The 24,225-nt window shown below is 45.3% G+C and overlaps 1 protein-coding gene across 3 annotated transcripts in view; it reads left to right on the top strand.

Annotated features, from left to right (window-relative positions):
* Positions 1-24,225, top strand: part of LOC137377025 (acyl-CoA (8-3)-desaturase-like) — a 67,134-nt gene that overhangs the window by 31,032 nt on the left and 11,877 nt on the right. For 2 of the 3 annotated variants that reach the window (XM_068046171.1, XM_068046173.1), the window contains exons 2-8: positions 3,927-4,037; positions 4,519-4,716; positions 5,210-5,311; positions 6,575-6,703; positions 8,504-8,564; positions 12,872-12,948; positions 17,407-17,504. In XM_068046171.1, the coding sequence (XP_067902272.1) occupies positions 3,927-4,037; positions 4,519-4,716; positions 5,210-5,311; positions 6,575-6,703; positions 8,504-8,564; positions 12,872-12,948; positions 17,407-17,504 (776 nt within the window). The remainder of the gene's footprint in view (positions 1-3,926; positions 4,038-4,518; positions 4,717-5,209; positions 5,312-6,574; positions 6,704-8,503; positions 8,565-12,871; positions 12,949-17,406; positions 17,505-24,225) is intronic. The other variant, XM_068046172.1, reaches the window with a different exon arrangement.

Below are 24,225 nucleotides of genomic sequence, written 5' to 3'. Positions count from 1 at the left end.
TAAACCCTGTTACAATAAGACCAGGTGAAGACAGTAAAAGACCCCTAGACACCTTTCTTACCTGGTCGTAACAATAGTCGTTGCCTGACACTTGTGTGGCGCGAATGTTACTTGCCACTTATCAGCCCAAGCCTGGATATTGTCCATGTATTGCTGCATTTCTTTACGCACTGTTTCAGTATCTGAGGAGTCATGAATGGTACTGAACATTGTGCAAACATCAGCGAACATCCCCACTACTGACGTTATGATTGAAGGAAGGTCATTGATGAAACAGTTGATGATGGTTGGGCCTAGGACACTACCCTGAGGAACACCTGAAGTGATGTTCTGGAGCTGAGATGATTGACGTCCGACAACCAAGACCATCTTCCTTTGTGCTAGTTACGACTCCAACCAGCGGAGAGTTTTCCTCCTGATTCCCATTGACTCTAGTTTTGCTAGAGCTCCTTGATGCTATACTCGGTCAAATGCTGCCTTGATGTCAAGGGCAGTCACTCTCACCTCATCCCTTGAGTTCAGCTCTTTTGTCCATGTTTGGACCAAGGCTGTAATGAGGTCAGGAGCTGAGTGGCCCTGGTGGAATCCAAACGGAGTGTCATCCAGCAGGTTATTGCTAAGCAAGTGCCGCTTGATAGCACTGTTGACAATACCTTCCATCGCTTTACCGATGATCGAGAGTAGACTGATGGGGTGGTAATTGGCTGGGTTGGATTTGTCCTGCTTTTTGTGTACAGGACATACCTGGGCAATTTTCCACATTGCAGGGTAGATGCCAGTGTTGCAGCTGTGCTGGAACACCTAGGCTAGGGGCGCGGCTCATTCTGGAACACAGGTTTTCAGTACTATTGCCGGAATTTTGTCAGGGCCTTTGCAGTATCCAGTGCCTTCACTTGTTTCTTGATATCATGCAGAGTGAATCGAATTGGCAGAAGTCTGGCATATGTGATGCTGGGGACTTCAGGAGGAGGCAGAGATGGATCATTCACTCAGCACTTCTGGCTGAAGATTATTGTAAATGCTTCAGCCTTATCTTTTGCACTGATGTGCTGGGCTCCTGCATCATTGAGGATGGGGATATTTGTCGAGTCAGCTCCTCCAGTTAGTTGTTTAATTGTCCACCAGCATTCATGACTGGATGTGGCAGGACTGCTGAGCTTAGATCTGATCCGTTGGTTGTGGGATCGCTTAGCTCTGTCTATCGCATACTGCTTACACTGTTTGGCATGCAGATAGTCCTGTGTTGTAACTTCACCAGGTCGACACCTCATTTTGAGGTATGCCTGGTGCTGCTCCTGGTATGCCCTCCTGCACTCTTCATTGAGCCAGGGTTGGTCCCCCGGCTTGATAATGGTAGAGTGGGGGATATGTTGGGGCGTGAGGTTATAGATGTAGTCGTGTACAATTCTGCTGCTGCTGATGGCCCACAGTGCCTCATGGATGCCCAGTTTTGCATTGCTAGATCTGTTTGAAATCTATCCCATTTAGCACGGTGGTAATGCCACACAACAAATGGAGGGTATCTTCAATGTGAAGGCGGGACTTTGTCTCTGCAAGGACTGTGCGGTGGTCACTCCTACCAATACTGTCATGGATAGATGCATCTGTGGCTGGCAGATTAGTGAAGACGAGGTCAAGTATGTTTTTCCCTCGTGTTGGTTCCCTCACCACCATGCCCCTGACCCAGTCTAGCAGCTATGTCCTTTAGGACTCGGCAAGCTCGGTCATTAGTGGTGCTACCGAGCCACTCTTGGTGATTGACATTGAAGTCCCCCATCCTGAGAACGTTCTGTGCCTTTGCCACCCTCTGTGCTTCCGACAAGTGGTGTTCAACATGGAGGATTCATCAGTTGCGGGGGTGGGGGGGTTGCGGGCGGGAAGGGTATTCAACAAGAGCTTTCCTTGCCAATGTTTGACCTGATGCCATGAGACTTCATGGGGTCTGGAGTCAATGTTGAGGACTCCCAGGGCATCTCCCTCCCGACTGTATACCACCGTGCCGCCACCTTTGCTGGCTCTGTCCTGCTGGTGGGACAGGACATACCCAGGGATGGTGATAGTCGTGTCTGGGACATTGCAAGGTATGATTCGGTGAGGTTGACTGTCAGACTGTTGTTTGACTAGTCTGTGGGACAGCTCTCCCTATTTTGGCACAAGCCGCCAGATGTTAGTAAGGAAGACTTTGCAGGGTCAACAGGGCTGGGTTTGCTGTTGTCGTTTCCGGTGCCTAGATGGATGCTGGGTGGTCCATCCAGTTTCATTCCTTGTCGACTTTGTAGTGGTTCGACACAACTGAGTGGCTTGCTAGGCCTTTTCAGAGGGCATTTAAGAGTCAACCGCATTGCTGTGGGTCTGGAGTCAACGTAGGCCAGACCAGGTAAGAACAGCAGATTTCCTTCCCTAAAGGACATAATTTCAGATTTATTAATTGAATTCAAATACCACCTTCTGCCATGGTGGGATTCAAACCCATGTACCCAGATCAATATCCTGGGTTTCTGGGTTACGAAACCAGTGAAAATACCACGACTCCACCGCCTGCTCTTTAAATTGTCTTAATTGACCTCAGTTGGGAGGAGAGCAGGATTCCTGTCCCGTCCTCGTCCTGCCCTAGTGACTATTGCTGGCGCCGAGATTGGTGCCTTGAAATTGACATGCTGCCTGGTGCCGGTATTTTCGTGGCCTCCATTCCTGACTTTGGAGGAGTCCTGAAAATTCAGCTGTCAGCCTGGGACCAGCTCCCTCCCTCCGGGCCCATTTCCCTCTGCTCTTTCCTCTTTTGCTGGCAGCTCCTGCCCAACTCTCTTGATCTACAGCCTTCCGAAATTAATTTTGCTGCACGTTTGTACTGACTGAAGTGTTTGAGAAAACATCCATAACAACTTACAAGTAACGCCAAATGAGAAAGTAAACTAAGGATCACAGAAATGGCAGAAATTTGGCTCCAGATGCACTTCCTTTTCACTTGGATCCCAACAATTATTTTACAGTTTGAACTGGAAGTAAGTTACCAATAATGTTACCAGTAAAAGTAATCATCTCAGTGAATTAACCAATTTATTTTTCAATTTAGCTAATCTGTCTCTCCACTGTAACTGTTTCAGTTACATAACATATGTATTGCTTAAATTGTCTCCTGGAAAACCTCAAGGACCCACCCAATAAAGAGCTTCTCTAACTTAGCTCAAATAATCAAAGCGCACACTCAGCTCTAAAATCGTACTGCACCCAGGGCACAGAGCCACCACTACCAATTCACTCTAACCATCTCATGCACTCCCTCCTAGACAGAATAAGAGATAAGTCCTGTCAATAGGTCGCTCACGACGACCTTCTCAAGGGCAATTCGGGATGGGCAATAAATGCTGGCCTAGCCAGCGACCCCCACATACTACAGACAAATTAAAAAAAAAAGACAATCCTTTTCTCCCTTCTTGCTTTCAGCCTCTGTCTCCCCATCTCATGTTTTCTTGATGCTTTGTTCTACAATAATATAATAATTGCTGGTCTAAGCATTCTCCGATAGTCTACCCGAGCTCCACATACCTGATCCTGCACACTCTTTCTCCTCCCTAAACCCTTGCTATGTTGAATCAACATTCATTGCCATTACACTGACTTATTCTTTTCCAAAGCCTCAAAACTGTGTAATTCCTTGCTTCCCTGGGTCTTCCCTTCTTCTTAAGATCTACAGGATTATGAACCTAAGTTTGAAATCGAGTAATTGCAACTTCCGAATTTACCTCATCTATTGTCCTACTCTTCTTAACCTTGGTGTCCTGCATAATTGCTTGATCTTTCACCTGTGTTTCTCTATTAAAAAAACTGAACTTACTGAACATTTTCAAATATTACACAGACTATACCACATCATCTGTATAAATAATGGCATTTTACTCAGGATAACAATTTGTCTTTTCCTTTAGGATCCATTTACTGCCTTCCATATTGATAAGACACTAGTGAGCAAGTACATGAACTCCCTTCTGATCGGAGAGCTTGCACCTGACCAGCCCAGCTTGGAATCATGGAAAAGTGTGAGTACCTTCTCCAGTCACAGTTCTGCAGACTCTCCTTAAGTGGGTCCTGGCCAAATTTTATCCCTCGAGAATATTTAGTCATCATATTTCGGGATCTTGATGTGTCTTTTTTCTACATCACAGCAATGACTACACTCCACAAGTATTTCATTGGCTGTAAAGCGCTTTGGGTCATTCTGAGGTCATGAAAGACGCTATATAAAGTCTTTCTGTCTTTTGTGTAGGCAATTGTTAAAACTGCCATGAATGCCTAGGACAGATTGACAGGATGCTATCATGTTAACATCTAGAAAGGAAATAGTCAGCTGCTTTTAAACATTATTTGGAAGAATACTGCTGGCATTTTTTTCTATTCACTTAAAATTCAAAGCAGCACAAATTTCTCAATGTGCCGTGATCCCTCAAGGTGAGAGTCTATCCATGCTGTTAAGCAGCCGTTTTTTTGTAACGTTGGTTGTTTTCTCCATTTCACCCTCAGAAACCGGTAACGGAAGATTTCCAGGAGTTACGTGCCCTTGTGGAAAGGACAAAGCTCCTAAAGCCGAATAAGCTGTTCTTTGCTGGACTGCTAACACACCTTCTGATCCTCGATGCTGCGGCCTGGCTCACCCTATGGTGTTTTGGTACCTCCCTTGTCCCCTTTCTGATCAGCACAGCTCTTCTGGCCATCGTGCAGGTGGGTTTGCAGTTAGCGGGTACGTAACGGGGTGAATTCTTCCTGCGTGTATCCAGCTGGCATGTTAGCTGGTGCATGTACTACGTGAAGCAGAATATGTCACTCGGTCTGACTGACCCAGTTGTATAATATAATGTTAAAAAGCTGTTGTCACCAGTGAATCATGTGACCCCCAATTACCATATGAACTGCCATAAATTGTATTTTACCTCAGTTACCATATGATTAGGGGTTTCTAAATACCACATGCTGTATTTTACCGTAATCACTTTACACAGGGTTGTTCTAACAGCAGATCCAGGAGCAGTCTGGACAAAGATCAAGAATCCAATGTGGGACTTACTGGTCTCCATGCTTAGTACGAAGACTCATCTTGATTATAGTCTGTGTAGCTCAGACTGGCCATGGTAACATAGATATTCCAGTTGATGAGAATTGTTGGGGGGCTCTTGGTATTTAGTTGTAATGTGCTCTCTTGTGGTTTTGTTTGCAGGCGCAGAGTGGTTGGCTACAGCATGACTTCGGGCACCTCTCTGTGTTCAGCAAGTCCAAGTGGAACCATCTTGCCCACAAGTTTATCATCGGCCACCTGAAGGTGGGTCACAATGTACATGTGGAGTCTGCACTGCTTTGTTGCTAGTCTACTGTAACTCCTGTATCATAGACTCAATCTCTTCCCAGTAACATGTATCTCTGTAACTTGACAACCTTATTCATTCCCTCTCGTGCTTGCTGTCCCTGTGCTTTCTTCTCTTTCTCACTCTCTTCTCCATATTGCTGCCTGTCTTACATTTAATATTTCTTTTTCATATCTGTGGCTGGGAATTTGTTTGGAGTAACTTTGCCAGAAAACCTCTGACAAAGTTACGCAGTGGAGCAGGAGCAGCTTCTAGGAAAGTTCCTGACTTATTTCTGCCTATGTCTCCCTGTGCCCATCTCTCTCTCTCTCTCTCTCTCTCTCTCTCTCTCTCTCTCTCTGACCATCTGCTGTATGCTCTCTTTATATCTTGCCTTCTGTTTCTCTCTATGTACGCTTGTGTCTCTCTAACTCATGTTCCATATTTCTTGCTATCTGTATCTATCGGTGCTGTACATTGACTCATAACAACTCCCCCTGTAGAGTGCATTGACTCCATATCAACTCCTGTTTGGCCCTATGTAGCCTCCGCCATGGGATTTAAATACCATGGCAACTTTAATGTGCACTATCTTATTAAATTCTTTTTATTGTAGTCTTCCTGCCGTTGAGACCAGGTTTGATCCTTGGTATCGGCACGTCAGCTGATCTCACTTGAGTTAACAGTAGGGGCACCTCAACTGGCCTCAGTGCCCCTGGACTAGGGAACAGAAAAGGTACTCTGGTCTGGAGGCACTGAGGATAATTAAATTGCCCCTTGTATCGATCCAGAAACACTTACTGGAAAGTTTCCTTGTCTGGATGTTCAATTAGGACAGGATTTGGTCCTGGCTGCAATGCCCCCAGGGCGAAATAGTCTGCTAACACTCACTGCCGAGCATAACAAGAATAGCCTCTAGGAAAAGTTACTGAAGGGCAGTTGATACCTGTGGAATCATCCTTCAGCAAGAGTCAACATCATAAAGAGAAAATTGTTATTTTTTCATAATCAATGCAGAGATATACTGATCCCCAAGACACTGATATTGAGACCTTCCCATTGTATATACAACACAATGGGGGAAAAACAAAATGTACTTATGCTAGTGGCTGTGTGAGTTCAGACTGTGTGGTCGAAAGCTGAGCGCACTATATTTGAGGACTGGGGGACGGGGTGGGGGTGGTTTAGGGTTTGATCCTCGCAGGCTGGCATGATGGTTTCTGTTTTTTTTCTGGTTACAGGGTGCCCCAGCCAGCTGGTGGAACCACCTCCACTTTCAGCATCATGCCAAACCCAACTGCTTCCTCAAGGACCCCGACATTAACATGCATCCCATCCTCTTTGTCCTGGGAAAGAAACTTTCAGTTGAGGCAAGTAGTGCACAGATACACAGCCAGCTGCTCAACCCCATGACATCTTCACCGATAGGACTTTTAGAAACTGTTGGGGTAGGTAGGGTGTAAGCAGACAGAGTGGGATATAGGATGCTAGGTTTTATATATATATATAGTAGTATGGGATATCTGGGGAGCAGGGTGATTGGTGTCTGGGAAGGACAGGTTCCTTTTTGTGGGGGTGGGCAGGGGGAGGGTGTTGGAGGGAAGAGGGACTCGAATGGTGGCAGGGATGGGAGTACGAGTGATGTCCAGAGAAGGAGAGGTGCCCAGGAATAGTGGGGTTAGGGCGGGGGGCGGTGTGGGGAGTAGTGTTGGCACAAGCCGTGGCTGGGGGAGAGGTGGGGAAGGGGGAGTTTGGGTGGTGGCCAGTGGGGCAAGAGATGCCCGGGGGAGGGGGAGGAAGCACGAGTTGTGGCCAGCAGAGACACCACCTGGCTCCACATTAAAGTAAGTATATTTTAAAAACTTGCCTTGTTGGTTGCAACTTTAGGGCCACCTATTAGGCCTGATTTTCCTGACCCTTGGGCAAATCAGTCTAGAGGTGGGAGTTTCACATGTTGTTCTTATGTTCTTATTTTGGATACTAAGGGAATTAAGGCATATGGGGATAGTGCAGGAAGGTGGAGTTGAGGTAGATTTTGAGGTAGAGGTAAAAGTTGAGATAGGTCAGTCATGACATTATAAAATGGTGGAGCAGGCTGGAAGGACCAAATGACCTACACCAGCTCCCATTTTTTATGTTCTTACATTCAAACAGGCATTAGGCCCCTTTTTTGTACCTTAAATGGGTGGAACTATGTCTGGGAAATTATAGGTCTCTGCATCTTGAGTCTATGTTGTCATAGTGATATGCAGAGTGCAGCTTTCTGTGTCTGGGAAAGGGAAAAGATGGACATTCCTAGGGCTTCAACTAGGGCTGGGTGAATATCAAGGGTGAAGCAGCTACAACTGGCTTAAACATTGCAAGTTAATATGCAGGCTGAGTGTGCCTATGTGTATAATTATCATCAGAAACCGTAGGAGCATTAACAGTCAGTAAATGCCATATTTGTGACCTCCACCACCCAGAAGGACAAGGGCAGCAGGTGCATGGGAACACCAGCACCTGCAATTTCCCTTCCAAGTCACAAACGTTCCCAACTTGGACATATCGCCGTTCCTTCATTGTTGCTGGGTCAAAATACCGGAACTTGCTACCTAACAGCACTGTGAGAATTGTCTCAACACACGGACTGCAGTCGTCAAAAGGCTCACAACCCCTTTCTTAAGGGCAACAAAGATGAGTAATAAATGCCGGTCTTGCTAATGACACCCATATCCCGAAAATGACTTTGGAAATCCCTGATTGAATAAAGCAAAAGGTAAAGTCAAATCAGTTACAGATCATGTTTGGTGAGAGCCAAGGACTGTGTGAGGTACCCATCGTGACCAGTAATGGTGTGTGGGAACCGTGAAGGAACTAGGCAGGAAAACAAGTCAAACACTGGAATGGATTTTATGAATTCGTGCTCCTGGCACAGAGCATTGTACGTCTGCTTCACATATTGGGAATTTGGGCATGGAAATTAGTGTGGCCCCTTGGATTTTAAAATCAATGGATGAAAAACTGTGGAGTGTGCTGACTTCCATAGCTGGATTCCCAACACACTCCTATTGCTTGAAGCTCTGCACCTGGAGCATTAATTCATAAAATCTAACCCACAGGTCTTGATTTTATTTTTGTGTGTATACGTGAGAGTTATGCAAACCTTTTCTTTATTTCCTTTGACCCAGGTGGGGAAGCAGAAGAAGAAGTATATGCCATACCAGCACCAACACAAGTATTTCTTCCTGCGTAAGTCCTGGCAGCATTCTGTCACACCTTATAATTACATTTACATAGAATTACATAGAATTTACTGGACAGAAATAGGCCATTTGAACCAAATAGCCCATACTAGTGTCTATGCCTCGAGCCAGCCTCTTCCCACCCTTCTTCATTTAACCCTATCAGCATAACCTTCTGATCTCTTCTCCCTTATGTGTTTATATAGCTTCCACTTAATGAATGTTTTTTTGGTCACCTCAACTCCTGCTTGTGATAGCATGTTCCACATCCACATCGGCGCAGTGGTTAGCACCGCAGCCTCACAGCTCCAGCGACCCGGGTTCAATTCTGGGTACTGCCTATGTGGAGTTTGCAAGTTCTCCCTGTGTCAGTGTGGGTTTTCTCCGGGTGCTCCGGTTTCCTCCCACAGCCAGAAAACTTGCAGGTTGATAGGTAAATTGGCCCTTATAAATTGCCACTAGTATAGGTAGGTGGTAGGGGAATATAGGGACAGGTGAGGATGTGGTAGGAATATGGGATTAGTGTAGGATTAGTATAAATGGGTGGTTAATGGTCGGCACAGACTCGGTGGGCCGAAGGGCCTGTTTCAGTGCTGTATCTCTAAATCTAAAAAAAAAACTAACCACTCTCTGAGTAAAGAGGTCTATCCTGAATTCCCTGTTGGATTTTTTGGTGACTGTCTTATATTTATGGCCCCTAGTTCTGGTCTTGCCCACAATTGCAAACATCTACCTTATTAAACCCTTTCATAATCTTAAAGATTAGGTCACCTCTCAGTCATCTCTTTTTTTCTAGAGTAAAGAGTGCTAGATTGTTAAATCTTTTCTTATAGGTATAACCTCTCAGCTCTGCTGTCATCCTAATAAATTCTTTTTACACCTTGTCCAGTGCCTCAGTTTTTTTTATGTATAACATGAAGACCAGAACTGTTCACAGTACTGTAATTGTGGTTTAATCAAGGTTCTATGCAAGTTTAACAAAACATCTCTGCTTTTTAATTCTATCCCTTTAGAAGTGAACCCCAGTGCTTGTTTTTTTTTTATGGATGTTAACCTGCATTGCTATTTTTAGTGATTAATGTATCTGTACCACCTCTCCCCCTTGCCCCCGCCCTGGCCCTGACCTTTTGCTCTCCCATTTAGACTCTTGTTGTCCAAGGTGTGTGTGGCCTCCTTATTCTTCCTACCAAAATGCATCACCTCACATTTATCTTATTAAAATTCATTTGCCAATTACATAACCATTCTGTAAGTTTATTGATGTCTTTCAGATGTGTGAACTACAGTAGATTTCGAAATAATGATTAGACAGCCCCTCCACCATGTACTTTCACTGCAGTGGTGAAGGTGACTGAAGCAGGGCTCTCATAACATTTCTGTATTCTAACTTTTAATGAGTTTTTAAGCTATGATAAATGTGAATTTAACATGAAACTTTGTTAGCTGCTTCTGAAATGAGCTCTTTCAGTACTTGTGCCTGCCCTCCATTCCCAGCCCTGGTCCTCTTTCCTAGCTCAGGGACTCATTAAGAATGCAGCCTGGGTATTAAATTAGTCCCATAGTTTTAGCTTGAACTATACAGTCTGACGGTGTGCTGTTTTTCCACTGATTGGAGAGGACAGCAATGCACAGTGGGAAATCTGTGCAGTCTTCAGGTGTGAAGTAACTCAGTAAAAGGATCATTATTAACCCTGGCATGTTATTCCCATTCACAACAGGATTTAAATTGCAAGTTTCAGTTAACAATGAATATGAGTCAATCTATAGAAACTGCATTTTACAGTGAACACGAACAGGGAAATGGGAAAGAGTCCAAATTGGAACAGATAAAGGCAGCAATTAACCCTAATTTTACCACTAAAATGCCTGTTAATAAACTGACGAGACCTAGAGAAAGTACTGGGATCAGGAGGTAGGGAGCACCATTCATTTGACAAACTGGGATCCTTCCTTCTCTGGCTGCGCAGGAGTTGCACCTCACTCTTCTTTTGGCCTAGTAGCAGAGGAATCTCATCACTACAGATTGGGCAGGTATGGTGCCAGCTTCCACTTGCTGGGTTGGTGCCCCTCTTTTTGGTCAGGCAGCAGCATTGAGCATCCCGTTATTGTTAAGGGCGAGGGAGTACAAGTTCCTGAAATTAGTTTTGTGCTGCTATCTGAAACCAGGTGGATGGTGACCCTGCCCTGGACTACTTGGCCTTGTGAATAATGAAGTTATTAATAAAAATTAAAACAAGGAATGAACATAGAATTGCTGAGAAACCAGGCCTGCCAGAGGGCAATGTTGCTGCTTTATGCAGAAGACGTACACTGCAGAGCTGGTGCTCCTCAATGGACTCCCATCCCTGGCCCCAGACAGGCTGACACTTGGCCTCTGTCATTTCAGATCTCCTGATATATCTTGCTATGGTGACATTCCATTCCCCTCTCGTTGATTGGCCAGCTTCCTCTCCTGACTTTCTGTGTAAATTAAGCTGGTGTTCAGAGAGTGGATTTCCTATATTTACGTCATACAGACTGTGGCCTGTGAACCGTGTGAGATTTGCTCAGACATGTATTTCCTGTGAATTGATTCATTTTGAAGGCATGTATGTGGAGCTGGAAATGTGACAAAAGCTTTAGAAGCTATAAGCTGGACCCCAGGCATGTGTATACACTCAAAGGTTTGGCTCTACAACCAAATGTGTTTATAACCTTTAATATTAAATAAAAATTCTTTGTGAAAAAGTTTTTTTTCTCCAGTTTCCATTCTCTTTCTTTCCTCTCTGAATGCATTGACGTTTACTTGGTTTTGCTTCTGTAGTTTTCAATAGGCCTGTGGTACATTTCCCAATTGGCCATTCCATATGTGTGATCCAAGACATTGACTACTATCATGCTGTTTGGCTGTGGAGGGCATCACAGCTGAGCCTGCTCTTGGCCTCTCCCAATATCCATGTGTACATGGGGGTTACTGGATGCGGATCAGGAGCTGGAACTTGCTTGACTTGCCCCCCGTACGCCAGGCACACTGAGGTGAATTGCTGCAGCCCCAGTCGCTGAAATTAGCTAACACAGCACAGACTGGAGATTAAACCTGCGACCTTTTTGGTTTGTACGTGTCAGTCCTACACCAGGCAATGCCTTTAATGATTGTCATACATCAACGATGATTCACCCACTAACCTATCAAAAGGTTCAGAATGTTTTTAAAACCAAATTGTAAACAACACAAGAACCTGAGCAGTAGGTTCTTTTCACCTCTGTGATCTGGATGCAGTCCAGATTGGATCTGATAGGATGAGACTCCACTCTTTGTACTTGACCTAAATGACTGCGGTTGCAATACATGACTACCCAAACGCTTGATTGGGTAGGGAGGCAAAGAGAATCCCTGTAGGGGCTTGCTGAACACCTGCCATACTTGGATTGAAGGTCAGCCGCACCCTTGGGGTAAATGGCATTTCTGCTGTTTCTCCGATGATTCCATTGAAGTTACAGCAGGAGGTTGGGAGAACCCCATGGAAATTCTAGGTGTGGGTGTCTGTAGAGGTGGAGTAATTGAATTGGAAGTGGAATTCTTCCACTGTATACCCACTGAATCTACACAGATGCGGAGATGTGCTGTGTCTGGCCTCTGAGTGTTTGTTACCTGAAACGGAAAGTGATTCCTCTTCCCTCTACCTGACTGTAACACCACTCAAGCCGATAAATATAAAATTCACCAAAACATAAGTTTCCTCAGCTATCTTGGTTCCATGCAGGCTAACCCTCTCCTTCAGAGCTGGGCTTTGAGCTCTTGTCTCTTTCGGAGGGGATCTTCTTTACACAGACCCAGTGGAGTCAGATGGGCTGTCTGAACATCCTCTGTAGCTCACTGTATCTTTTCAGATACCCAGACTGTTTGTTCTTGATCAAAATTCATGGTCACGCTTGTGCATTACTCATGGTCTTGATAGCTTGCCAATTGTACTGCTCCACTTTGTATCAGCAAGTATGACCTCCATAATCATCCAGCTCCACTCTGTGCCATGATTTTTTTCCCTTTTGTCCTGCCACTACTTTTGCCATGAATGGTGTTTATGTTTGGCACAGGTGCAAAATGAAGGGCAATGATGAGTGTCGGGTGTCACACATCAGGGAACAAACAATGAGCATAACATCTGTATTTTGCTTCTTGTGCTTGGCTGATGGGAGAAAATGATTATAATGAACTCCTGATGGTAGGTGCAGGAAGGGTTCAATGTTACTGACTCCAGTTAAATCATAGCTGTGTATCACAATACTGCCACAGTTGTTCAATTCTAAATCCTTTTATTTCTCTTTCTGTCACAGTTGGGCCTCCAGCATTGCTCCCCCTCTACTTCCAGTGGTACGTCTTTTACTTTGCTGTGCGACGGAAGCAGTGGGTGGTGAGTATTTCCCAGCAGCCTCCTGGGTATTTGTTCAATCCCAGCTTCAATTCTCTCAGCATTATACTTGTGGTTTGAAAACAGCTCCCCCACTGGCCCAGTGGCTAAGTGTATTATCTGCGGCGTACTGAGCCATTCAGTCCAAAAGATCCCAGCTTCCATCCATGCTATGTGCTAACATTTGATCTCACTTGGACAATGGAATGGGTGCTACAGTTCCCTCAAGATTACTGGGTTAGGGAGGGGGAAAATCAGCCAGGTTCCTGCACTTTAATGCTATCCAGTGGCTGCTGAGGTCAAGAAATTAATGTGCCTCATTCTTGACAGGTGGGGGCCTGCATGGCACTCACTATACTAGTAATATTACTAAATATAGCAGATTTACCCCCTCTTTTCTGTCTCTATTTGCATGTGCATATTGCGTATGCATGCTACCATGGGGGTGGCGGGGGGTGGGGGGGGGGCGGCGTGTATCCGTAAGCGTTAACCGAATTAGAGTTTAAGTTGTAATAAATTTCACTTTTCTTCTTTAAACCTAAGAAAGCCTGTTTGTGCTCATTTCTTTGCCTTATAATTGGAAAGCAGTGAACAAGGATACACCAAGGGGAAGATCAAAACACGGTGTATTAAAAATTAAATCCTGTTACAGTAAGACCAGGTGAAGGCTGAAAGGGACCCCTAGACATCTTTCTGACCTGATCGTAACAGTGAGTAAAACTGGAGGAGGGTAGAACTGGTATATTCTGCAATGCTAGTTGTAATTGTAGTGTAGCTAGCGTGTTGTTGCTAAATCTTTGGAGTCTGGATGAGGTCAACTAATAACTCTTTTATTTACACATCTGTATTTACACTCTCTGCAAGCCTCTCTAGCTGGCATCCTTCATGCTGCTACTCTCTCTTCCAAAGCCAATTACCATGTGACTATTACATCACTACAGTGGGAGGAGGTGTCTCCAACATTAACCCTTTCAGATCCTATACTTTATTTCCCCCAAGTCTTTATCCATACATTTTCTTTAACATATATACATTCCTGACTTTACTTACTACCCTTTCACTCCTCCCCCCACCAAGTCTCTGACTTTGCAGATTTAGTCTGTTTGAAGGTTTCATGACTCTCCCCGATCTTCTAGTCTGAGTGAGATGATCATTAGTCTTCCTTATAAGTCTGGATCACTGACTTGGTTGATTTTTAGTAAGGTCTGTTGTGTTCTGTTTGCTCTGTGTTTCTCCATCATCATCTGGTTCTTCCAAACAAATGTTTGACTGTTGCTTCTGGGGAATAGGGATAATGTTTCTTCTATTTCTACATATGTTCCCTTCTGTTGTGTGCAACACATATTATCTCTGGTAGTTTTCATGTCTGTGGATTACAGTACCTTACCTATCTAGATCTCATATCCATACGCTTTGGCCTTCATTCAGTTTCAGTAAGACTCTGGGACAAAATCTTTTGTTGTAATTTCACGTTTGTTGCCTTCTATAAGAGATTTCCCGGTCACATACTGTCTCGTAGTCCTGGACATCCAATCCTGGAACCAGTGTTTCAGGCAACATAGTGTTCTTACCTTCCTACCCATCGGTAACTCTGCGGCTGGTAGTCCGCACATCTACGGTGTAGATCGATAAATTAGAAGTGAGGATGGAAGGTCTTCATTCTTCAATAAGGACTTTATGGTTCTTACACCTCCTTTCTGCTTCACCATTCGACTGTGGCTAACGTGGTGAACTTGTGAGATATTGAAATCCCATTCTTATTGCAAACTGTGTGAAATATTCATTCACAAACTGTGGTCCATTGTCTGACAATACTTCGTCAGGGATACCATGTGTTGCAATGATGTCTTGTAGAACTCTTATAACTGCTTCTTTTGTTGTTGAATGCAACCTTCTCACTTCTATCCAACTTGAGAAATAATGATGATTATGTAGGACTTTCCGTTGAACATCAATAAATCCATACTGCGATGTTTCCATGGTCTGGTGGGAAATTGAGTAGTTATCAGAGGTTCACATTGTTCTAGTTTTTGTATTGCACAGATCTGGCAGTTCTGAATCACATTTTCGATGTCTTTGGATATTTCTGGCCACCACACTGATGATTGTGCCCTTGCTCTGCACTTCGTTATTCCCATGTGGCCTTCATGTAGATGTTACAAATATCCAATCTAAGTGAACTGGGAATGACTAGTCTGTCATTATAAACTAGCAAATCATCGATGATTGATTGTGAAGTATTTTCTATATTCATAGAAAGTTTTCATTGTCTTCTCACTAGGACATTCTTGTAGCCACCCTTGTGTGCAATACTGCCTTAAATGAATACATTCTTTATCGCTTTTTTGGGCGTGACAAATTTATTTCAGTGTCTGTATACTTGCCGGCCATTGTTGTACAGTATGCTGCGACTATGACTCCACCTCGTCTACAAAATTCACATCTTGTTGTGTCGGATGGTTTACCGTTGCTCTTGATAGCGCATCAGCAGATGTTTGCTATCTTTCCCTGGACATATACGGATGTGTATCTCATCAATCTTAAACGAAATCATGGATTCTTGGAGGCATTTTTGTGATCTCCTTCTCATCCAACAAAGATACCAAGGGTTTATGATCTGTCTCGATGACGACTGTCAATCCAACAATGTAATCCGAAAACTTCTCACAGGCCCATGTGACAACAAGTACTTCTTTTCCAATTACCACATACCTTGTCTCTGTCTCCAAACAAAGCTCTAGATGCTTAGTATATTGGTCTCCAAGAACCATCCGGTTGCCCCTGGAAGAGGACTGCCCCTAACCCCGTGGAGGAGGCGTCTGCAGCTATCATTGTTGGTCGCATAGGGTTATAGTGTGTCTAGATGTCCAGTGATATGAGCATTTCTTTAATCTTCCGGAATTCTTGTTCTTTATGTGAACTCCAACACCACGCTTGATCTTTTTTGAGAAGTTGTCTTAGCAATTCTGTTACCTGCACTAAATGAGGTGCAAATTTGGCTAATTGATTCACCATTCCAAGGAATCTTTAGAGCTATTGAATGGAAGTAGGAGTAGGGAATTCTGTAATGGCTCGTGTCTTCTGTGGGTCTCCCATTATATCCTTACTGTTTACTATGTGTCCCAAGAAACGAATTGCTGTCTTTGAAAATTTGCACTTCTCATTCAGTGTTAGCCCTGCTTCTCGAAGTCGTTGTAAAACTGCTCGAACTCTCTGGTGATGATCCTCTACCCGACTGCCCACGTTATCCATGTGACAAATCTCCCTTGAGCCCTTCTAAGATGTTAGACATAGACCTTTGGAAGATCTCTGGTGCGAAAGTTATCCCAAATGGTAACTGATTGAACCAAAGCCTCCCAAATGGGGTTATAAATGCGGTTAGTAATCTTGAGGTCTCATCTAAGGGAACCTGCCAAAACCCACTAAAATAAGAGCAAAATACTGCAGATGCTGGAAATCCAAAATAAAAACAGAAAGTGCTAGAAATACTCAGCAGGTCAGGCAGCATCTGTGAAGAGAGAAGCAGAGTTAACGTTTCAGGTCTGTGACCTTTTATCAGAACTGGCAGTTCAGTGCCAAGCCAGCTGGGATTCATGTGATGTTGTAGTTCCTGATTGAGTGCAGGATTGGTGAGGATAGGATCAGCTGTGATTCCACTCACACTCCCCTTTCAATGCTTCAACAGCCTGTTAACACCAAGGCCGGAATTTTTCATTGGGCGGGAGGCCCGTCCACTGGCCGAAAATTCAGTGGCGAGCCCGCCTCCACAGGCCTGGTGAGCCAGACTGGGATTTTATGCTCCCCAGGCCCTTAATTGGTCTTGGGCAGGACTTCCACCTGCTTGAGGCAGGAAGCCCCGCCGAACGGAGCTGCAGTCAATCAGCAGGCCGGCAGCTCTTAGTCCCAGCAGCGCCACCGGGAGCGGTGGCCACCGCTGGGACCACACTCAGCCATTGCAAGAAGATGAAGGACAGCCGCGGAAAAAAGGTAAATATCCCTGGCAAGGCCCTAAAAAATCAGTCGGGCCTCGGCAAAGCAAAGGGATATCGATTAGAGGGACGAGCTTCTTGAGGCCTCAGCTGTCAGCCAACCAAGGGTAAAATACCTGCCACAGCGGGTGGAGGCCCTTATGTGCCAGTTAATTGGCCACTTAAGGGCCTTGATTGGCCTGTGGCGGGCGGGTGGTTTCTCACTGCCGCTGCCCTGTGTTAAATTTCAGTGGGGGTGGGGGGGTCGTGTACGCCCCCTCCCCGCACTCCCCGCACCACCACCAGCCTGCTCGTTTGGGGGGCATAAAATTCTGGCCCAACTGTCTTGACTCGTGTGAAGAATGGGCACTGGGGTGAAATGACAGAGGACTTGAACTCAAGGACCAGTTATCTTCTTGAGGCAAGGACTAGTGAAACTGGAAAGAAAAATAATGATTCATTTGTAAAGTGATTTGTTTCTTGTACTTCACAGGACTTGGCCTGGATGGTGTCTTTCTACATCCGTATCAGCCTGACTTACATCCCACTGCTCGGAATTCAAGGTTTCCTGTTGATGTTCTTCCTTGTGAGGTGGGGCTCTTACGTTATATTAGTAACCATATTATTTGGTTGTCTGCTGCAACAATTATAATAACTGGTGCTGTGAATCTGGAATACATAAACCATCCATTAACAAATGCCTGTCATAGCAGTGGCTATGTGGGAACTGGCTGCATGTGTGATTTTTTTTCTCTTTGCTTGATTTAATATGTTTGAATAGACTTGGTGAGGCCTTTCTCCAATAGCCCTGTTTACAGTGTTTGCTCTACATGTCTGTGTCCCTCTCTCTTTTCTCTGCCCGTCTTTTAGTTTTCCATTCACTATCTCCATCTATTTCTGTCTTGCTGCTAATTTTTCAATCCTCTATCTCCTGACATCAACTGTGTCTAATACTTGAACAATTTATTCTTGCATTCAGTCTGACTGTCTACATGGCACGTTTTTATCTTGATCACTGTAGCTGATGTAATAACAGCTGCTGCATCCCGCCACCGAGAATCCAATCTTTATGCTGAATGATGTAGTTTCGAAGTTGCCTTTATTCAACACTTCCTCCACCCACTGAGGCTCTGGCATTGATTTGTACATTTGTTTATTCAATGCTGTTAGAGGCACACTACATCCATTTATCTCCATCTCACTGCCTGGTTCTCTGCTGTTTCTCCTTCCCTCTCTTAATGAGAAGCTGGACATGCAATGCCAGTGGCAACCTCATGACAAACTGGCCAGGTTAACTAGGACTGTCAGCCAGCCATGAGACCCGGGCAAGGGCCACTCCTGCCCCCACCACTGCTAGACCCACGTGTGGGGGCCTGCCCCCACCCCCCCCACTTCCCAGACCCAGACACCAGGCCCCACTAGACCTTACTGAACACAATATAAAAGACAGATGAAATGGTGACTGGAAGCTAGGTAAAAATATGTTAAAGAAACCATAATGCACAGTGGCTGAGGTGGTCTAGGGTTGGGGTTTTGAGAATGGCCACCTGATAATTATGATATTCTGCAACTGATTACAATGCGAAATGTGCATCTTTTTCTTCAACAGTAACAACTTGTATTTATATAGCACCTTTAACGTAGTAAAACATCTCAAAATGCTTCACAGGAGCGTTACCAAACAAAATATCGCACCAAGCCATGTAAGGAGATAATTAGCACAGTTCACCAAAAGCTTGGTCAACAAGGTAGGTTTTAAGGAGCATCTTAGTGGAGAAAAGAGATGTATAGAGGGAATTCCAGAGCTTCGGGCCTTGGTAGCTGAAGGCAGAGCCACCAGGGGTGGAGTGATTAAAATTGGGATGCTCAAGAGGCCAGAATTGGAGGAGCTCAGAGATCTCAGAGGGTTGTAGGGCTAGAGAAGGTTACAGAAATAGAGAGTGATGAAACCATAGAGGGATTTGAAAACAAGGATGAGAATTTTAAAATTGAGGTGCTTCCTGACCAGAAGCCAGAGTAGGTCAGCGAGCACAGGGCGATGTGTGAATGGGGCTTGGTGTGAGTTAGGACACAGGCAGCAGAGTTTTGGATGAGCTTAAGTTTATGGAGGATGGAAGAAGCAAGAAGTGCATTGCAATAGTCAAGGCGTGGATGAGGACTTAGCTGAAGCAGGGGCAGAGTCGGGCGATGTTATGAAGGTGGAAATTAGTGCAGATATATGGTCCAAAGCTCATTTTGGGGTCAAAAACAACACCAAGGTTGTGAACAGTCCGGTTTAGTCTCAGACAGTTGCCAGGAAGAGAGATGAAGTCGGTGGTTAGGGGACAGAGTTTGTGGTGAGGACAATAGACTGAATTTTCGCCATGGAAGCAGGAAACAGAAGCCAGGTTTGTTTTGGAGTCAGAAACCCGCCTTCGGTGGGAAACTGATCAAAGTTAGGATTTTCATGGGGTGAGCCCTTACTTGAGATGGAAATGGGTTTCCTGTCCAATTAGAGCCAGTGGGGCCAGGAATGGAGGTGGGTCAGATGAAGTGGGGGACCGATTTAGACTCCCCAAGACAGCCAGCAATGAGGCTGCTGGTTGTCCGAAGGGAGAAATCTGCTGAGTGTGCCAAAGCTTCCACAGCACCAAAGGGAAGCGAGATGTCACAGGGGAGCCGGAGGCCTTGCACCTGGGGCAGGCCGGCCTCTCGCTTCATCGATATCAACCTGAATCTAATTTTGGAGGCTATGAGGGAGAGGAGAGATATCCTCTTCCAAGAGGGTGACAGGAGGAGGCCACCAGGTTGCACGGGAGCACAAAGTGGGTCACTGGGGTGTCTTCTTACTGTCTCTGCCTATGTTTTCCTCTATTTGCACAGTATTTGCAAAGTTGTAGTTCATGGAACAGTAGCAACATGGATACAAAATTGGCTGAGTGACAGAAAACACAACGTAATGGTTAATGGATGATTTTCGGACTGGAGGAAGGTTTGTAATAGAGTCTTAGAGTTCGACAGCACGCAAACAGGCCTTTTGACCCATCGTGTCTGTGCCGGCCATTAAGCACCTATCTATTCTAATCCCATTTTTCAGCACTTGGCCCGTAGCCTTGTATGCTATAGCATTTCAAGTGCTCATCTAGATACTTCTTAAATATTGTGAGGGTTCCTGCCTCTACCACCCCTTCAGGCAGTGTGTTCCAGATTCCAACCACCCTCTGGGTGAAAAAAGTTTTCCTCAAATCTCCTCTAAACCTCTTGCCCTGTACCTTAAATCTATGCCCCCTGGTTATTGACACCTCTGCTAAGGGAAAAGGTTTCTTCCTATCTACCCTATCTATGCCCCTCATAATTTTGTATACCTACCTCAGCCTTCTCTGCTTTAGGGAAAACAACCCTAGCCTATCCAGCCTCTCTTCATAGCTGAAATGCTCCAGCCCAGGCAACATCCAGGTGAATATCCTCTGCATCCTCTTCAGTGCAATCACATTCTTCCTATAGTGTAGCGACCAGAACTGTACTCTGTACTCCAGCTGTGGCCTAACTAGCTTTTTATACAGCTCCATCATAACCTCGCTGCTCTTATATTCTATGCCTTGCCTAGTAAAGGAAAGTATCCCATATGCCTTCCTAACCACCTTATCTACCTGTGCTGCTGCCTTCAGTGATCTATGGACAAGTACACCAAGGTCCCACTGACCTTCTGTATTTCCTAGGGTCCTACTATCCATTGTATATTCCCTTGCCTTGTTAGTCCTCCCAAAATGCATCACCTCACACTTTCCAGGATTAAATTCCATTTGCCACAGCTCTGCCCATTTTACCAGCCCATCTATATCATCCTGTAATCTAAGGCTGTCCTCCTCACTATTTACAACACCACCAATTTTCATGTCATCTGCTAACTTACTGATCATACCTCCTATATACACGTCTAAATCATTAATGTACACTACAAACAGCAAGAGTCCCAGCACCGATCCTTACGGTACACCACTGGTCACAGGCTTCCAATTGTAAAAACATCCCTCAACCATCACCCTCTGCCTCCTGCCACTAAGCCAATTTCTCCAAGGGTCAGTGTTGGAACCCTTGCTCTTCCTGATATATATTAATGACCTAGACCTTAGTGTACAGGATACAATTTCAAAATTTGTGGATCATATGAAACTTGGAAACATTGTGAACTGTGAGGAGGACAGTGTAGAACTTCAAAAGGACATAGACAGATAGGTGGAATGGGCGGACAAGTGGCAGATAAAATTTAATGCAGAGAAGTGTGAAGTGATTCATTTGGGTAGGAAGAATGAAGAATATAAAATAAAGGGTGTAATTCTAAAGGGAGTGGAGAAGCAGAGGGACCTGGATGTATATGTGTATAAATCACTGAAGGTGGCAGGACAGGTTGAGAGTGCAGTTAATGGCGTGTACAGCATCCTGGCTTCATTAATAGGTACATTGAGTACAAAAGCAAGGCGGTTATGTTAAACTTGTATGGAACACTGGTCTGGCCTCAACTGGAGTATTGTGTCCAGTTCTGGGTGCCACACCTTAGGAAAGTTGTGAAGGCATTGGAGAGAGAGCAGAAAAGATTTATGAGAATGGTTCCAGGGATAAGGAACTTCAGTTATGAAAATAGATTGGAGAAGTTGGGACAGTTTTCTTTGAAGAGACAGTTGAGAGGTGATTTGATAGAAGTATTCAAAATCATGAGGGGTCTGGACAGAGTAAATAGGGAAAAACTCTTCCCATTGGTGGAGGAATCCAGAACAAGAGGGCACAGATTTAAGGTAATTGGCAAAAAAAGCAATAGTGACATGAGGAAAAACATTTTCACGCAGCGAGTGTTTAGGATCTGAAATGCAGTGCCTGAGAGTGAGGTGGAGGCAGTTTCAATCGAGACATTTGAGAGGGAATTGGATTGTTAGTTGGAAAAGATTAGATTAGATTAGAGATACAGCACTGAAACAGGCCCTTCGGCCCACCGAGTCTGTGCCGAACATCAACCACCCATTTATACTAATCCTACACTAATCCCATATTCCTACCAAACATCCCCACCTGTCCCTATATTTCCCTACCACCTACCTATACTAGTGACAATTTATAATGGCCAATTTACCTATCAACCTGCAAGTCTTTTGGCTTGTGGGAGGAAACCGGAGCACCCGGAGGAAACCCACGCAGACACAGGGAGAACTTGCAAACTCCACACAGGCAGTACCCGGAATCGAACCCGGGTCCCGAAGAAGAATGTGCAGAGCTGCGGGGAGAAGGCTGGGGAGTGGCACTAGGTAAATTGCTCCTTTGGAGAGCTGGCGCAGACACAATGGATGTGCAGGAAGGATGTTTCCCTTGGCTGGGGTGGCTAGAACCAGGGGACACTGTCTCAGAATAAGGGGTAGGCCATTTCGGACTGATGAGGAGGAGTTTCTTCATTCAGAGGGTGGTGAATCATTGGAATTGTCTACCCCAGAGGGCGGTGTCGACTTAGTCATTGAGTATGCTCAAGACAGAGATCGATAGATTTCTAGTTATTAATGACATCAAGGGATATGGGGCTGGTGTGATAAAATGGCGTTGAGGTAGAAGATCAGTCATGATCGAGTTGAATGGTGGAGCAGGCTCGAGGGGCCAAATGGCCTCCTCCTCGTCCTATTTCTTATGTTCCTATGTAACAGTTCTGTGATTCTGTGATAAATGATGACACATTAAGCCAGACGTCTGGGGCTCCTTTTATTGCTGCTGTTTCAGAAAAACTGGTATGAGGTGGTGAAAGAGATAATGGGATCCTGCATGGTGAGGGCAAGCCTCTGGGCAGATGCGTTTTCATCATTGGCAGTAGGTGACCAGATGTTCTATGCTGCGTCTTCCATGCCATTTCCCTTAACCTGGGTCAGAGGGGCTCAGTTGAAACATTCCTGAATTGGGAGATCCCTGACGTTCATGGAATCATGATAAGCCCTTTGTGCCCTGAGCCATGCCTGATGACCTCTATTTGCTGCTGGGGCACCTCCTGTTCAAAGTCATCTCTCTCTGCCTCCAATTCCTCCTTCAGTCTCACCTGCTCCTCCCCTGATGAGTTGTCTCCTTCCAGGGCCTCATCATCCTCAAGGTCCACAGCTTTCTGGATGGCCATGTTATGAAGAGCATAGCAAACCACCACTATGTCAAAGACCCGTGCAGGAGGGTATTGGAGGGCGCCACTTGATCGATCCAGGCACTGAAAGTGCATCTTCAGAAGCCTGATGGCCTGCTCACTGGTTGTCCTGCTGAGCAGGTGGCATTGGTTGTCTCGCCTCTGTCCCTCTGTTTGGGTCTCCTGTAGAGGAGTGAGTAGCCATCTCTTCAAGGGATTTCTCTTGTACTCTAGGATCCATCCACACATTCTGGGGGTTGGAGTGAATATGAGAGGCAGCATCAAATGGCGGAGGATGAAGGAGTCATGGCAGCTGTCAGGAAAATTAGTGCACACGTGTAGTTGTCACAGACCAGTTGAACATTGAGGGAATGGAAACACTTCCTGTTGATGAATCTCACTGGCTGGTCACTGGGTGCCTTGATGCCACATGGGTGCAATCTATGATGCCCTGCACATGGGAGAAATCTAGTGATAGCGACGAAACCCAATGCCCACTGTCCCTGTGAGGCCATGTCTGTTGTCAAATGAGTGTACTGCCCAGCCCTGGCAAAGAGGGCATCAGTGACCTGCGATATGCAGTGGTGTGCAGCTGTTTGTGAGATGCCATGAAGGTCTACAGCTAATCCTTGGAAAGAGCCACAAGTGAAGAAGTTCAAGGCCACAGTAACTTTGACAGCTACTGACAGGGCATGGTGACCAGTGCTGCGAGTAGCGAGGTCTTTGGCAACAAGGTCGCAGAAGTCCGTGACCGTCTGCTTGGAGAGTCACAGTTTCCTGCAGCACTGGATCTCAGTCATCTCCAAGTAGCTCCATCTTCGGTGGTAGATCCTGTGTTGGGGGTTTTGCCTTCATTGCCTTCCTACCCCTCTCCTCTCCCGTGTCCTCCTGATGCCTGGCGCTCTGCCCTTTCTGCGGAGGATGTTGCCCTTCATCGCCACTGGGCCCAAAATCTGAGAGCTGTGGCCCATTACTAGCTGAAGTCTTCCTTTGGGTTAATAAAAACAAAAAGTGCTGGAAATACTCAGCAGGTCTGGCAGCATCTGTGGAGTCCAGAGAGTGTTAATAGCAGAATAATGAGCAGATAATGGTGCTCGTTATTCTGCGATTAACACTCTCTCTGGACTAATGCTTTGTCTTTCACCACAAACATTAACACACTCTTTGCCTTTGTCCCAGGACAGCTTTGTT

The sequence above is a fragment of the Heterodontus francisci genome, chromosome 14 (genome assembly GCF_036365525.1).
Source record: "Heterodontus francisci isolate sHetFra1 chromosome 14, sHetFra1.hap1, whole genome shotgun sequence".
NCBI lineage: Eukaryota > Metazoa > Chordata > Chondrichthyes > Heterodontiformes > Heterodontidae > Heterodontus > Heterodontus francisci.
This window is presented reverse-complemented; position numbering and strand designations above follow the sequence as displayed.